General features: G+C 42.2%; 1 protein-coding gene across 1 annotated transcript in view; it reads right to left on the bottom strand.

Annotated features, from left to right (window-relative positions):
* Window positions 1-5,472: 5,472 nt before the first annotated feature.
* Window positions 5,473-15,874, bottom strand: part of CHP1 (calcineurin like EF-hand protein 1) — a 42,821-nt gene continuing 32,419 nt past the window's right edge. The window contains exons 5-7 of the mRNA XM_032417297.1: window positions 10,959-11,020; window positions 7,615-7,737; window positions 5,473-7,454 (exon numbers count right to left, since the gene is read on the bottom strand). Coding sequence (XP_032273188.1) covers window positions 7,401-7,454; window positions 7,615-7,737; window positions 10,959-11,020 — 239 coding nt within the window. The 3' untranslated portion in view covers window positions 5,473-7,400. The remainder of the gene's footprint in view (window positions 7,455-7,614; window positions 7,738-10,958; window positions 11,021-15,874) is intronic.

The following is a 15,874-nucleotide window of genomic DNA, read 5'->3' as shown; positions in this document are numbered from 1 at the left end:
ACAGGCTCTCTTCACCTCTATTCAACATTGTACTGGAGGGTGTAGTCAGTGCAAAAAGGCAAACAAAAGGCATCCAGATTGGAAGAAACAAAACTGCCTTTATTTGCAGGTGACACGATCCTCTGTTGAAAATCATAAGGAGCACGCACAGAGCAAAAACAAAAGTACTGGAATTTCTATGTTTAGTGAGGTTGCAGAATACAAGATAAGTATACAAAAATCAACTATTTCTCTACACTAATATAAAAATTGAAATTAACAACTGCATTCATAATAGCATCAAAAAGAATAAAATACTTAGGAAAAAGTTTAATAAAACAAATCCAAGATTTATACACCAAAAATATAAAACATACTGAGAGAAATGAAGATCTAAAGTAAAGAGACGTTCCATGTTCATGGTTTGTTAGACTCAATACTAAGATTGCAATTCTCAAATTGATTAGAGTCAATGCAATACCTAACAAAATCCTAGCACGGTGTGTGGTAGAAATTGACAAGCTGATCCTGAAATGTATAAGGAAATACAAAGGACACAGAATAGCTAAGCCAATTTTGGAAAAAAAAAAAAGTCTGAATTACACTACCCGATTCATAACTGACTACAAAGCTACAGTAATTGAGACAGTGTAGTATTCACGAGGATAGGCCTACAGAATCAGCAAAACAGAATTGAGAGACCAGGAACAAACCCTTACATTTAGGATCAATTTTTGACCAAGATGCCAAGATAATTCAATGGGAAAAGGATAGTGTCTTCAATCCAGGATATTGGCAGAGTCAACTGATATTTAGTTCAGTTATTAAAATATTAAAATACTTACACACTTCGCATTTCCCATTTCCCCAGACCCAAGGTTCCCTTCTCTGCCTCCTCTTATACTCAGGACCCCCCCCCCATACTTACCCCCTATCCAGCAACTGAAGGGTTTACTGCCTAGCATAGCAGAGGATCTATCTCTAGGACTCAGCTCCAGCCATACATTCTGATAGATCAGTGCAACACTAGCTAAAAATAACTTCCCATTATAGATGTTTTTCTTCCTAGGGCACAGGCAACTAGGAAAGAACCAAAAACAAAACCATAAAACAGTGTCAACTGGGATAATACAGACTGTTTCTCATTTATCTCTCATTTATTTCCTCCTTCTTAACAATCATGCCCTTCATGTTAAAAAGTTTGCAGATGTACCTGTGTGTTCCTTAAAACAAAAACAAATACAAAACAAACACACGCACACACAAAAACAAAAAATAAAAAAATATTTTTTAAAGATTTTATTTATTTGTTTGTTTGACAGAGAGAGAGCGAGCACACAAGCAGGGGGAGCAACAGGCAGAGGGAGAGGGAGAAGCAGGCTCCCGCTGAGCAGACGTGGGGCTCGATCCCAGGACCCTGAGATCATGACCTGAGCCGAAAGCAGACGCTGAACTGACTGAGCCACCCAGGCGCCCCCCAAAATAAAAATATACATTATTAAGATTTTATTTATTTGAGAGAGACACTGCAAGAGAGGGAACACAAGCGGGGAGCATGAGAGGGAGAAGCAGGCTTCCCGCTGAGCAGGGAGCCCAATGTGGGGCTCGATCCCAGGACCCTGGGACCATGACCTGAGCCAAAGGCAGACGCTTAATGACTGAGCCACCCAGGCGCCCCTAAAAAATATTTTTGTAAAATAGTGTTATATATACAGGGAGAACCTAGTTATTATGTTATGAACCAATAGGCAGCAATTCTAGATCTAGGTAAACCTCTTGTAATTTAGGAATTCTGCAAGATTCCTGACAAAAATGTCATTCAAGATTTTGCTTAAGCAATTCTAGCAACTAAGGGCTAGGGAATGCACTAGTTTTGGCAATATCCTGTTCTTCATTTGAATAATAATTATTAAGAAATTCTTCCTTGGGAGTGCCTGGCTGGCTCAGTTGATGGGAGTATGAGATTCTTGATCTTGGGGTACTGAGTTCAAGCCCCACGTTGGAGATAGAGATTACTTAAAACTTTTTTAAAAAATCAATTTAATTAAAAAAAAATTCTGGGGTGCCTGGGTGGTTCAGTTGGTTAAGTGTCTGACTCTTGATTTCAACTCAGGTCATGATCTCACCATTGTGATATTGCATCCCACATTGGGCTCCACACTGGGTGTGGGGTCTGGCTTAAGATTCTCTCCCTCTCCCTCTGCCCCTACCCCCACCTTAAAACACACACACACACACACACAAAATAAAACCTGTTTCTGAAGAGGCTGTCCTGGCTGGCTCATTGGTAGAGCATGTAACTCTTGATCTCGGGGGGTTTTGGGTTCAAGCCCCATGTTGGGTGTAGAGATTACTTAAAAATAAAATCTTTAAAAAAAAAAAAAAGTAATTGTGTGTGTTTTTTAGGGAGTAAGATTTTCAGAATAAAACACTAAAAATCTGTTTAATGGTGCTTGATATCTATTATAGCAGCCAAGTGAACTTATTTGATTAATTCTTATTTCTGCAACCACATTCAGGTATAGGATATAACAATTCACCTACCTGGTTCAGTTCTTAAATAATTTAAGACTGCAAAGGGTGGTGAGAAGTGTCAAGACCATGTCTCCAAAGTCTTTCTAGTTTTGAGAAGAGGTCAGAATCTAGTGCTTAGAAGACTGAAGAGAATAGAGAAGAAAACTGAGTCTTGGCATCTCAAGACCAAATCCTTGATCAGCTTCTACCTCGGGTTAAGATGTCAGGCTAGTTGCTTACTCCATCTTAAAAGACATGAGGCTCCTCATTGTGTTCTGCTCCATCCCAGAGCTGGGAAGAAACTGCCTGCAGTACCTCACAAACTTACAGGTAAATCTCCCATCACTCCTTGGTGTAGAGGAAAAGAATCTCTAAATTGAAGTTTCTACTAAGCTAGATGTTAAACAGATCACAGATCTGTATTAGAAAATACCAGCCATCTTTAGTTTGAATCGTTTGTTGACTCAAAGCTCAGTCAAAATGTGAATTTAGGGGCGCCTGGGTGGCTCAGTCATTAAGTGTCTGCCTTCGGCTCAGGTCGTGATCCCAGGGTGCTGGGATCGAGTCCCACATAGGGATCCCTGCTCGTTGGGAGCCTGTTTCTCCCTCTGCCTCTCCCTCTCTCTTGTCTTTCATGAATAAATAAATAAAATCTTTTTTTAAAAAATGTGAATTTAGGGAATTTCAGTCCAGTAATGACTTCCTTCCAAGCAGTTCTGCTCTCAGTGTTTGGGAAATAGGATAAATACCTGGTTTATAGTATAAGAAACCCAGTTTGTAAAGATAGTCCTGAGGCATCTCTGCAATGAATGTTTGCTCTAAATCCTAATCAACACAATCTATTCTAGTATTTTATTTTTAAAGATTTATTTATTTTAGAGAGAGAGCACGAGAGAGTGGGGGAGGGATAGAGGGATCGGGAGAGAGAGAATCTCAGACTCCACTGAGTGTGGAGCCTGACACAGGATTTGATCTCACGACCCTAAGATCATGACCTGAGCCAAAATCAAGAGTGGGTTGCTTAACCGACTGAGCCACCCAGGTGCCCCATATTCTAGTATTTTAAACACAGAACTTGATAACATGATTCTAAAAGCAATTTGAAAAAAATAGATGACATAAAGACTATTCTGAAAAGAAGAATGAAGGTAAAAGAAAGTAATTCAATTACTTGTGGCAGTTTGGCATTCATTTCTTTGGAGACATATCAAAAGCTTTAAGTACATGTCCAAACCTTGACCTAGTAATCCCACTCCTGTAAAATCTTTTCAAAGAAAAGAGCTATGTGGAGAAAGGTATTCATTGTATCATTAGAACAGATAAAATTGGAAACAATAAACAAGGTAATAATGAAATACTATATCAAGTCTGTAAAATGTAACCATTAATATAAGCTAGGAAGAACAGGTAACATAGGGAAATAATACATTAATTTTGTTGTTATTTTTTTATTATGTTATGTTAGTCACCATACAGTACATCATTAGTTTTTGATGTAGTGTTCCATGATTCATTGTTTGTGTATAACACCCAGTGCTCCATGCAGTACGTGCCCTCCTTAATACCCATCACCGGGCTAACCCATCCCCCTCTCTCCTCCCCTCTAGAACCCTGTTTGTTTCTCGGAGTCCATAGTCTCTCATGGTTCGTCTCCCTCTCTGATTTCCCCCCCTTCATTTTTCCCGTCCTTCTCCTAATGTCCTCCATGCTATTCCTTATTTTCCACAAATAAGTGAAACCATATGATAATTGACTTTCTCTGCTAATACATTAATTTTTTAAAGCTGATATAATCTTGTGTTATGTTCCATTTATGTTCAAATATGTAATGCATGGATAGACCAGAAAGGAACAAGAGAAATCAAGTTGGTTAAGGGGATTTTCCTCAAACTGTATTTAATGCTGTAATATGTTTATAACATTTTTACAGTATTGATTATGTTCCACTTTAGTCACAAGACTGCTGTTCCTTTGGCCATGGCCAGTAACATTCAGTTTTTCCCAAAATGGACCGCTTGGTCCTTCATCTAGTTGCCACTTTCACTGAATCCTAACAGACTCAAAGTGAAACAAAGCTTAAACACCATAGCAAGTCATTTGGAATGGACTTTTCAGGCAGATGGATGGGAAAAGAAGAGGGTATCGTGTTAGAATTTGTATAGCTGATTCCAGCTATTATTACTGCTTTGAGTTCAGTGGCATGCCCGTAAACCTAAAGAGAGATATTTGCACCTTACAGACGAAGTAGTCACGGAGTCTTTTTTTTTTTTTTCCTTAAGTAGACTCCACACACAGCATGGAGCCCACTGTGGAGCTCAAACTCATGACCCTGAAATCAAGACCCAAGCTGAGATCAAGACTCCCCAAGTCACTGAGTCTTGAAGATGTGAAAAGCCATGTAATGATAGCTGGGTATAATGTGTCATTGAGGCTGCACATGCTTGAGGGGGTGGATGACTTAATAACAAGCAATAAACACATACCCCATTTTTAGGCCTTTTCTACATTTAAAAAGCCCGGGAGTCAAGAACAGAAATGGAATCCTACCTGGAGTGAGCGGGAAGTGGCCAAGGTAAGAAACCTGTGCCCAGGGGCACTCAGTGCTGGCCCCTAGACAAACACCCCCACATCACAGGTCCAGGCAGCAGCAGAGCAAACATGCATTTGACAGCACAGACATAAACCCGAGTAAGGGAAACACGGTTTGGGATTTCAAACTTGAAGGAGGGGACTGAGCTTTATAAAATTCTTAAAAAACAGACAACGGGCGCCTGGGTGGCTCAGTCGTTAAGCGTCTGCCTTCGGCTCAGGTCATGATTCCGGGATCGAGCCCTGCATCGGCTCCCTGCTCCGTGGGAAGCCTGCTTCTCCCTCTCCCACTCCCCCTGCTTGTGTTCTCTCTCTCACTGTCTCTGTCAAATAAATAAATAAAATCTTTAAAAAAAAAACAAAAGAAAACTTAGACAAAACTGACCCAAGTTATTTTGTTTTAACCACAAGTATTTATTGATGGATCGAAGAATACAATATTAATGGAACAATAAGGCACAACCGTGGATTAAAACAGTTTGCTATACAGCCAAAAGGAGGAAAAAGCCATATCTTAGGAACTTTACATATGGAAGTCAAGGAGCCTCTGAAGTACCTCTCTAACAGACGAGTGTCAGAAAATTCTTCCCTTTTATCCATTTCCTATATTACATCACTTGATCACAAAGTCAGACTGATACTTCATCCAGAATTCCTCAGTCATTTATACTTGAGTCATCCGGCCTGGCCACTCCTGTTTCCCACTCTTCCCGATCCCTTTGCAGCATCTTGTTTTTGTTTTTAAGCAATTCCCTGCCAAAAGTATTCCAAAGCAAGGAAACAAGGCCTTCCAAAGCAAGGAAACAACCAAGCGAGCAAGCAAGGAGTCAGAGAAAATCAGCCAAGGGCAGATATATAGACAAAGAGACTCATAAAGACAGGAGGACAACAGCCTGATTCACTGAGGTCTATACTAAGCCGTATAGGCAGAGAAGTTGCTCTGGCTCATGCAAAGGCCTGTAAATGCCACCTCAGTTTGTGCCACTGGTGCCAGACTCCTTGTTTCTAAGAGATGAGTAGTGGTTTGCAAGAGGAGCTGGGAAGTCAATGTAACCAGGCAGCTTATGATAATAATACATTCAATGCTCGGGACCTCTTCTAGGAGCGGACTATGGCTTCCAGCATTAACATTTGCCAAGTGTAAAATTCGTTGAGAATTTTGTGCAAAACTTCAAGACACTGAGGACAATCTTTAAATCTCTCGGACTGGGATAAGTTAGGCACTTCCGTTAACACTGCTCATCCAATTGGGAAATGTGACGTGAAACACATTCTAGGGCACGTAACACTGAGGCATAAGCCATGCTGCAGAAGTTTGGGGATACACCAGGCTTTCAGAGTGCCCGGGCTCCTTGACCAAAAAGCCACGAGAAAGGCCCCAAGCACAATGTCAGGGCAGCCATTGTGGTGGTGATGGTTTCTGAAAACTAAGCAAACCTGCCGGCATATGGCCCTTTCCTGAAGAGTCACCACTGTACTAACAAGAGTAGCCACGTAGTTATGTAAGTTGAGAATCAGAGGCCAGAGGTAGAGCGACCTGAGCAAGCCACGTGGAAGCCTTGGCTCTACACCTCTCACCAAGGCCACCACCTTTCAACAAGAACATCTAACCAACAGCCCTTTGATGACAGAGCAGAGTGCAGGGGACCAAGAGATGACCATTCTTTTGCGAGAAGTGTTGGTTATGGAAAATCTCCTGTAGAGGCAACATCCCAGAGACCCATTTAAGAATAAAGGTAGACAAAAACCGCCAGACCGCCCACTATCCTGCCAAGTCAGAAATACGCTTAACAGGCATAGCTTGGGGGGCCAAGTAGAAGAGAGGGGCTGAAGCTTAATGAAGAGCAGGGAGACTGAAGAACTAAGTGACAGAGAAGTAGGAAGGAAAGGACATATAAAAAAAGGACGAAGGAGCATGCCGAAGCCTGGCTGGCTGGAGGGAAGGCAGCAAGGCTGTCTTCTACATCCAGTGAAAGAGCTTTGCTGGTTGGTTCTTGGCATGGATTGCCTCTCTCACTTTTTCAGATGGGATGGACATGTGGCCTTCAGCAGCGAACCAGGGGAGATGATATTTAGAAATGGAGATAACTGGTGAATGATACTGAACAGAAATAGACTGGGGTACCATTCTGTAATGCCCTGTTTATACACCAAAGGCAAGTTTACGTTGACAGAACATATTTGGGGTTGTCATGCAACAGCAGTAGTACTTTGGGAGAAGGGGAATGATGGGGTGGAGGTGGGGCTGGTGGACAGGCGGATTCTCAAGTTCCAGTTCGTAAATACTAGAAAGCAGGGAACAGTCTGGTCTCAGTCCTTCAGTGAAGAAATCGGATGCTCATTTTCTGTTCTACGTCCACCTTCTCCAAAACCTGGGGGGAAAAAACCCCCCAAAACCCAACTATGGTTATGAAGGTCAAAAGAGGAGATACTGCCCCAAGTTCTTATTGGAATGTTTTTCTCCCTCCCTCCTACGTGACAGAATTTTCAAACTTTTTCAGACTTTTTCAAACCAAGAGGTGATGGACTGACCTTAACAAATTCTGTGAAAGATATGGCACTGTCCCCATCCTGATCAGCCTCCTGGATGGTCCTGTCTGCAATGCTGCCCAGCTGCTCATCTGAGATATTTACTCCAACCATCATGCGTAGCACCTACAGGACCAAAAGCCAGGAATTACAGGAGACTTGGGGGTCAGCAGGACTCTTTTAAAGAAAAAGCCACCTCCACCCTCTTTTCCTTTGATGTCCTCAAATGTACAGACAGAAAGTGGAAACCCTTGTCTTCTCATCTAGGCCATTCTAGACAATGATATGAGCAGAACTCTCTGGCAAGGTCACTGGATAGAAGGCAAAGCCTCACTGGGGGAGAGTCCTTTGCATTTTGCTCTTTCCATTTTTTTTTTTGTAAATTTTTTTTATTATGTTTTTTTTTTTAAAGATTTTATTTATTTATTTGACAGAGAGAGAGACAGCGAGAGAGTGAACACAAACAGGGGGAGTGGGAGAGGGAGAAGCAGGCTTCCCGCGGAGCAGGGAGCCTGATGCGGGGCTTGATCCCAGGACCCTGAGATCATGACCTGAGCCGAGGGCAGATGCTTAACGACTGAGCCACCCAGGCACCCCTTTTTATGTTATGTTAATCACCATATGTTACATCATTAGTTTATGATGTAGTGTTCCATGATTCATTGTTTGCATATAACACCCAGTGCTCCATGCAGAACGTGCCCTCTTTAATACCCATCACCAGGCTAACCCATCCCCCCACCCCTCTCCCCTCTAGAACCCTCAGTTTGTTTCTCAGAGTCCATAGTCTCTCATGGTTCATCTCCCCCTCCGATTTCCCCCCCTTCATTCTTCCCTTCCTGCTATCTTCTTCTTCTTCTTCTTTTTTTTTAACATATAATGTATTATTTGTTTCAGAGGTACAGGTCTGTGATTCAACAGTCTTGCACAATTCACAGCGCTCACCATAGCACATACCCTCCCCAAAGTCCATCACCCAGCCACCCCATCCCTCCCACCCCCCACCACTCCAGCAACCCTCAGTTTGTTTCCTGAGATTAATGCTCTTCCCATTCTTTTTGTCTGGAACACAGATATGATGCTTTGGTGGTAGAGCAGCCATCCCAGGGACTGTGAGACGGAAGTCCTCTGTGTTATGCATGCCAGAGCAAGAATACAGAAGCCTGGTTCCTGGACATCACGTAGGCTCTGTATCAACCCAGATAATCTATCCCCAGACTTCTTGTTGCATGAGGCAAACTAGTTCCTTATTGGTTTAAGTCAGTTTGGTAGGGCTTTCTAGGAATCCCACATGAATGCAGTCCTCTCTGAAGCAGTGCATTAACCCAGCTATTCCTAAAGGACAGCCAAGAAACATAAAGATCTTTGAAGGTTTAAATACTAAACCCTTCTTTTTAGAAAAATAAGCACATTTAAGGGACTGTAGTCAAGAGAATTTAACACTGTTTCACCAAATTTGCTTCACACATAACAAAAAACTCCTCCCCCCAATTCTGCTAACATCTTTAGGGTATAAATATATTTTGAAAATTATTACTTTAAGCAAAATAAGCAACTGTAGTGATATGACTGTTAGTATGAAATGGGGGCCAGGGTGCTTTTGTGATGCCTCACATCACTGTAGTCAGCCACCTCTGTCTTCAGAGGTAAGAGCTGAGCTCTTCCATAGGAGAGAAAGACCTTCTGGCCCAGCAGCTCACAGGCCCCACTCCTTTACATCCTTCTCCAATCTCTTGACATAGATTTTTAAAAAGTAAATTACAGGATTTTCTGAAAAGAAAAAAAGAGCTGAAATACTGATTTGCATCAATACTGGTTATTTCTTTTTACAAATTGATTCTTGAAAATTGAAAGTTGTACATTTAGGGGTACAAAGATAGGCAAATGGAAGGATTAATAAAAAGAGACAATCTTGGGGTGCCTGGATTGCACAGTCGGTTAAGCGTCTGACTCTTGGTTTCGGCTCAGGTCATGATCTCAAGGTTGTGAGATGGAGACCCACCTCGGGCTCTGTGATCAGCATGGAGTCTGCTTGAGATTCTCTCTCTCCCTCTCCTTCTGCCCCCCCCCCCCCCCCCACTCTCTCTCTCAAAACAAGAAAAATTTAAAAAGAGGCAATCCTGGCAAAAATACTGAATGGCCAAGCCATTTGCCATCTTCCTTGATTGTGTGTGGCTGACTAGACAAGTCCATCCTCAAATAGCAGCTTCTGATCTCAGTCCAATTATTCTCTGAAGTGTTTTATTTTTAGAATTAGAGAACCGTATTGAGCACGTGTGCTCTGTGGGGAGAGGAGTGGTGTTGTCTGAAGAATCACTCATCCAGTCTGTTAACGAGGACAAGAGGGTCTAGAAGTGGCTTGATCCAGGTCCCAGCAACCAGTGGCCCTCGCTGTCTGCCACGCCTCTGTGCCCAGTCAGCACTCCACAGAGCCACTCAGGGTTCCAGTTGGAAGTTCATTAGCAAATAGGACTTTTATTATTACTACCTTTTTTTTTTTTAAGATTTATTTATTTGAGAGAGAAAAAGAGAGAGAGGGAGCACAAGTAGGGGGAGTGAGAGAGGGAGAAGCAGGCTTCCCGTGGAGCAGGGAGCCCCACGCGGGGCTCGATCCCAGGACCCTGGGATCATGAACTGAGCCAAAGGCAGACGCTTAACGACTGAGCCACCCAGGTGCCCCCCTACTTTACTTTTAAGGTGTTATCTTGAAATAGACAAATCTCCCCCAGAAAGTCCTGAATGTATTAGCTTCCTAGAGTCCTCCAGAATCATAAATATTAAAGAAAAGAAAAAAGGAGAACTTTCTCCCCTCTGAACTTGTATTTAAGGAAGTGGGGAAGACAAGAGGAAGGCAATGCTAAGAGGATGAAATGCTAGTCACTGCTAGTAGGAGGACAGGGAATTGTCCTCAGGAGCAACAAAGGACAGTGAGCACTTGGCTCTGTACACTGGCCCAGCAAGAGCTCCTTGACTCCTACATCAAGCCCAAGGACAGGCAGGACAGCAGCATTCACCTAAGTGTCATCAGAATATACCTGGATATCAATAAGCTGATATAACAATAATGGAACTATCTGACTTAGACCATCTTGCATAGTTTAGCTCTGCCAGTCAGCACCTAAAAGACATTAAACTGGCTTTTAAATAGCAGAGACATCTGTCTTTGAGAACTCAATGAGCCATTTCACGTTCCCGCAGGGTCATCCGGCTCTGCCTTATATCTAAAACAGTACTCTGCACAGGCAGGTGTTAAATAAACACTTGCTGAAAGAACAATTCCCGCCCAAAAGGACAAGCAGACAGAGCCCAAACAAGTTGTCCACATGCACGGCAGCTGTCACACATACCTGTAACAGCTCATCACGGGAAATCTTGTCATCTTTATCCAAGTCATAGAGTCGAAAAGCAACTGGTAGGGGAAAACGAGAAGTTACTGGAAATTAGCAGTGTTTTGCCCCTTCTCAAGGAAGTAAATACATAAAGAACACTAGACAGGAAACTGACAACAAGTAGTTTCTCAAGAGTAACTGACATGACCTCTAGAGCTTTTAGACATTATAACATTTAAGAAACTGAAATGCATCTCATAATTGATGACATCTTAACCCTGATAAAATAGGGCCCCTCTTCAGGCAAATCAGAAAACTTAATAAAAAGAAACAACTGGATGTTCTTTTTCTTACCTTAGAATGTTTAAAAACAAAAAAACAAAAAAACAAAAAAACAAATCTGTAAGTGGTTCTGGATATGAGGTCAACTCACAAAACCCACCAAGTCTACTGTGCACCACTCAGAGGGAGCCAGGAACAGGAGCCGTGCAGGCGAAGGAGCTGACTACACAAAGTATTGCTTGGGGAAAATGGCATTTTGGCAAATTTCTGCCAAATTTCAAGTAATTGTCTTCCATCTTGGAACTCTGAAAGTAAAGAACTTTACTTTTTTTTTTTTTAAAGATTTTATTTTTTAAGAACTTCACTTTTAAATAAAAATGCCAAGAATTTGATGGTCTCCTGGCCTTACCATGTTCCTCTCCCTTAAATATATATGTAAGTCTTCCGGAACCTAGGATAAATGAGAGAATTCAGAAGAGCAAAAATCATTCAGACAGGGCCACATTGCTGAAGAGCTACCAGGTGAGGTGTCATACCATTGGATGATTTTACTGGCAACTGTGAGAAATCGTCACACTGAGGAACTGACTGCCTTGTAATTATAGTTGAATGAAGTGTGGTTTTGAGGCTCTGAATCACAGTATGCTATTAAGGTTTTTGGGTTTTGGTATGGTGCTGTGAATACTAAAAGGCCAAAATCCACTGTTCTAGCTATTAAGATACAGATTTAGATCTTGTCCTCTGCAGGTCATGATCTAGTAGAGGAGAGCAACATACCTCTCACTTTAATACATATGCAATGTTATCATACGTATGAAATGCTAGGGAACAAAAAGTATGGCAGTTATGCCTTTCTGGTTCAACTAACATTTAAACATCGTCCTGAAAGACAAATCTGATGACGGGTGGGATTCTAGGCAGAGCTCATACTAGGCACAAAGGCATTAGAACATGGATGAATATCTCAGTGTTGAAACCACCCCTTCCCATGCCAAAAAGGAGTCCACTAAAAGTTGAAGTAAAAATTTTAGAAAAATTTAACTTACTTGTTGTAAGGTACATATTAGAATTCTAGAGGGGGAGGGGCACCTGGCTGGCTCAGTTGGTATAGCATGTGACCCTTGATCTTGGGGTTGTGAGTTCAAGTCCCACATTGGGTGCAGAGATTATTTAAATAAATAAACTTAAAAAAATTCTAGAGGGGGGAATGACTGGGAGACTTTCTCTAATGTTTGTTTTCTTCAATTTGGTTAGTTGATTAACTTTATCAAATTTGAGAATTTACATGCTTAGGAGGTTTAGATTGCAAAGGAAAGAAGATAAGGATCATTACTATTCCTAAAGGAATATATGTTTATTTTATTTTAAGATTTTATTTATTTACTTGAAAGAGAGAGAGAGCGAGCCCAAGCAGGGAAGACGGGCAGAGGGAGAGGGAGAAGCAGATTCCCCGCTGAGCAGGGAGCCCAATGGGGGGCTCGATTCCAGGACCTGGAGATCATGACCTAAGCCAAAGGCAGGTGCTTAACCGACTGAGCCACCCAGGCACCCTAGTAATACCTAGAGTGAACACACAGACACACACATACCTATATATGTTGTCAAGTTTAAAATACATAAAATGTGTTATTTACTAAGCACTCTTCAGGATGATTTCGGAATGGAAATCTGTTTGCTATATAACCCATAAACATCTGTTTCTGAATTTTTTTATTTAAACAACCATTTATTTTCATTTTTTTTAAAGTAACCTCCACGCCCAATGTGGGGCTCGAACTCATGGCCCCCAGATCAAGAGTCACACGCTCTACTGACTGAGCCAGCCAGGCGCCCCTGTTTCTGAATTTTTTAATCAGGTAACTATTATAAACACATCTCCTTCTGCCAAGGTATTTACAGAAGCCTGAACTGCTAATTTTTTTTTTTAAGATTCATGTATTTATTTTAGGGAGACAGAGAGAAATCCTTAAGCAGACTCCCTGCTAAGCGTAGAGCCTGACACAGGGCTTGATCCCAGGACCCTGAGATCATGACCTGAGGTGAAATTAAGTCAGATGCTTAACCGACTGAGCCACCTAGGGGCCCCTGAAACAGCTAATTCTTAAAACTCAGCTGCCAAGGACTGAATGTTTGTATTCCCGCCAAAATTCTTATTTTGGAACTCTCAATCCCCAATGTGATCCTCTTAGGAGGTGAGGCCTTTGGGAGGTAATTAGGTTTGGATCAGGTCCTGAGGGTGGGGTCCTCATGATAGAATTAATGCCCTTATAAAAAGAGGAGACAGGAAATTTCTCCTCCTCTCTGTCTCTACCTCCCTCCCCATATGAGGATACAGTAAGAAAAAGGGGGCTCTTCTGGGTGCAGCAGGAGGACCCTCACCAAGAACCTGACTGTGCTGGCACCCTGTTCTCAGACTTCCAGGCTCCAGAAATTTGAGAAACATCTGTTGTTTAAGCCACCCAGTCTATGGTGAGCAGAGGAAGATATCAGCAGAGAGGTAAATACAGAGATTACCCGATAGGACCTTTGAAGAAAAACCGCAGCATTAGTAGTTGTTTCTTAACTGACCTGGATTCCTATCAGGCAGTTCTGGCCCTGAACCAGCAAAAACATTTTCCCCAAGATAAACGAATGGTCAAATGCGTAAATGACTGAGCCATTTTGTTAACATTTCTCTCTTTACTCTTCTCATCTCTCTTTTATCTCCCCATTCTTGGTCCTATGATTTGGACTCTCCCAATCCAGAGCTATCTTCTTGCATCTCTGGTTCCATGGCTTTAATTAAACGCTTTCCAGTGCTTGTGATTCCCAAATATGATCTGCTTGTGATTCCCTCTGCTCTGAGCTCCTGACACTGATGTCAAAGCGATATGGTACACTGGTTAAGACTCTGGCTCTGCTGAATTCTGGCTCTGGGGGTTACGGGCTATGTGAACGTGAACAAGTTACTTGAACTCTCGGTGCCTCAGTGGCCCAAAAGGGGTAAGCAAAATGAGGGTAACAGAATCCACCTCACAGGGTTGTAAGGACTGAAGGAATTACACACAAAGGGCACTTTATTTTTTTTTTTTTAAGATTTTATTTATTTTGGGGCGCCTGGGTGGCTCAGTTGGTTAAGATTTTTTTTTTTAAGATTTTATTTATTTATTTGAGAGAGAGAGAATGAGAGAGAGAGAGCATGAAGGGGGGGAGGGTCAGAGGGAGAAGCAGACTCCCTGCTGAGCAGGGAGCCTGATGTGGGACTTGATCCTGGCACTCCATGATCATGACCTGAGCTGAGGGCAGTCATTTAACCAACTGAGCCACCCATGTGCCCACAAAGGGCACTTTAAAGAGTGCTGCGCACACAGTAGGAGCTCAATAAATATCACTTACCTTCCGTTACCTCCCTCCCCTCTTTTCACACCACTCACCTCTTTCTTGGTAATGCTTTGTTCTCTGAACATTCCAAGTACTCATTTACCCTGGTTGTTCCTGTGCCCAGAGCTCTCTTCTGTTCTTTGCGTGGCTGGCTCATTCTTAGCTCAGAGAGGCTTTCTTTCACTCACAACTCCTTCTAATGCAGTGGCACCCCTAACCACTTTCTCACCTCACCTTATCCTTTTCCTTCACAAGACTTGCCACAACCATAAAGTTTTTCTTCAACTGTCATTTCTTTTTCTTCTTGTTTTTTTTTTAAGTAGGCTCCACGCCCAGAGTGGAGCCCAACACGGGGCCTGAACTCATGACCCTGAGATCTAGACCTGAGCTGAGATCAAGAGTTGGACACTTAACTGACTGAGCCACCCAGGCACCCCCATCTGTCATTTTCCATGTAGTCTGTTTCTCTTATTAGATCATAAGCTCTATGAAAGCAAAGACCTTATCTGATTTATGCATCATTGTATCATGGGACTAAATTAGTGCCTGGCATACAGTAGTTGCTCAAACATTTGCTTAATGAAAGACCAAATGAATGATCTCAGTCAAATCTTTACCTTTTGATCACTGATTCTTCTTTAAAAAAAGGAGGGGGGGTAAAATATACGTAAAATTTACCATTTTGACTCTTTTACAATGTACAAAGTACTTTCACATGGTTGTGTAACCACCACCACCAACCATCTCCAGAACTTTTTCATCTTCCCCATGAAACTCTGACCCACTAAACAGTAATTCCCCCTTTCCCCCTATCCCGGACAACTTTCTATGAATTTGGGCTACTCTAGGAACCTCATATAAGAAGAATCAAACAATATTTATCCTTTTGTCTGACTTACTATTTTTTTTAGTATCATCCATGTGCATGTAGCAGAATCTCCTTCTTTGAGGTCAAATAATGTTCTACACTGTATGTATATAACGCATTTTGTGTATCCTTTCATCTTTCAATGGACATTTGGGTTGCCTCTACCTCTTCGCTGTTGTGAATATGCTGTTCACTGTTTCTTCTTGGCTACTCTCCCTAACTCCACTTTACAATATTCCTCATCCTCCAAATAAAAGAGCTTCATGCAGACCCCTTATTTCCCACATCACTCATTATGTGTTATAAAAAACTTCAGGGGCGCCTGGGTGGCTCAGCTGGTTAAGGATCTGCCTTCGGCTCAGGTCGTGGTCGTGGCATCCTGGCGCGCGTGGGGGTGGGGGTGGGTAGTCCCTGCTCAGCACGG

The sequence above is a fragment of the Phoca vitulina genome, unplaced genomic scaffold (genome assembly GCF_004348235.1).
Source record: "Phoca vitulina isolate PV1807 unplaced genomic scaffold, GSC_HSeal_1.0 scaffold20, whole genome shotgun sequence".
Taxonomy (NCBI): Eukaryota; Metazoa; Chordata; class Mammalia; order Carnivora; family Phocidae; genus Phoca; species Phoca vitulina.
This window is presented reverse-complemented; position numbering and strand designations above follow the sequence as displayed.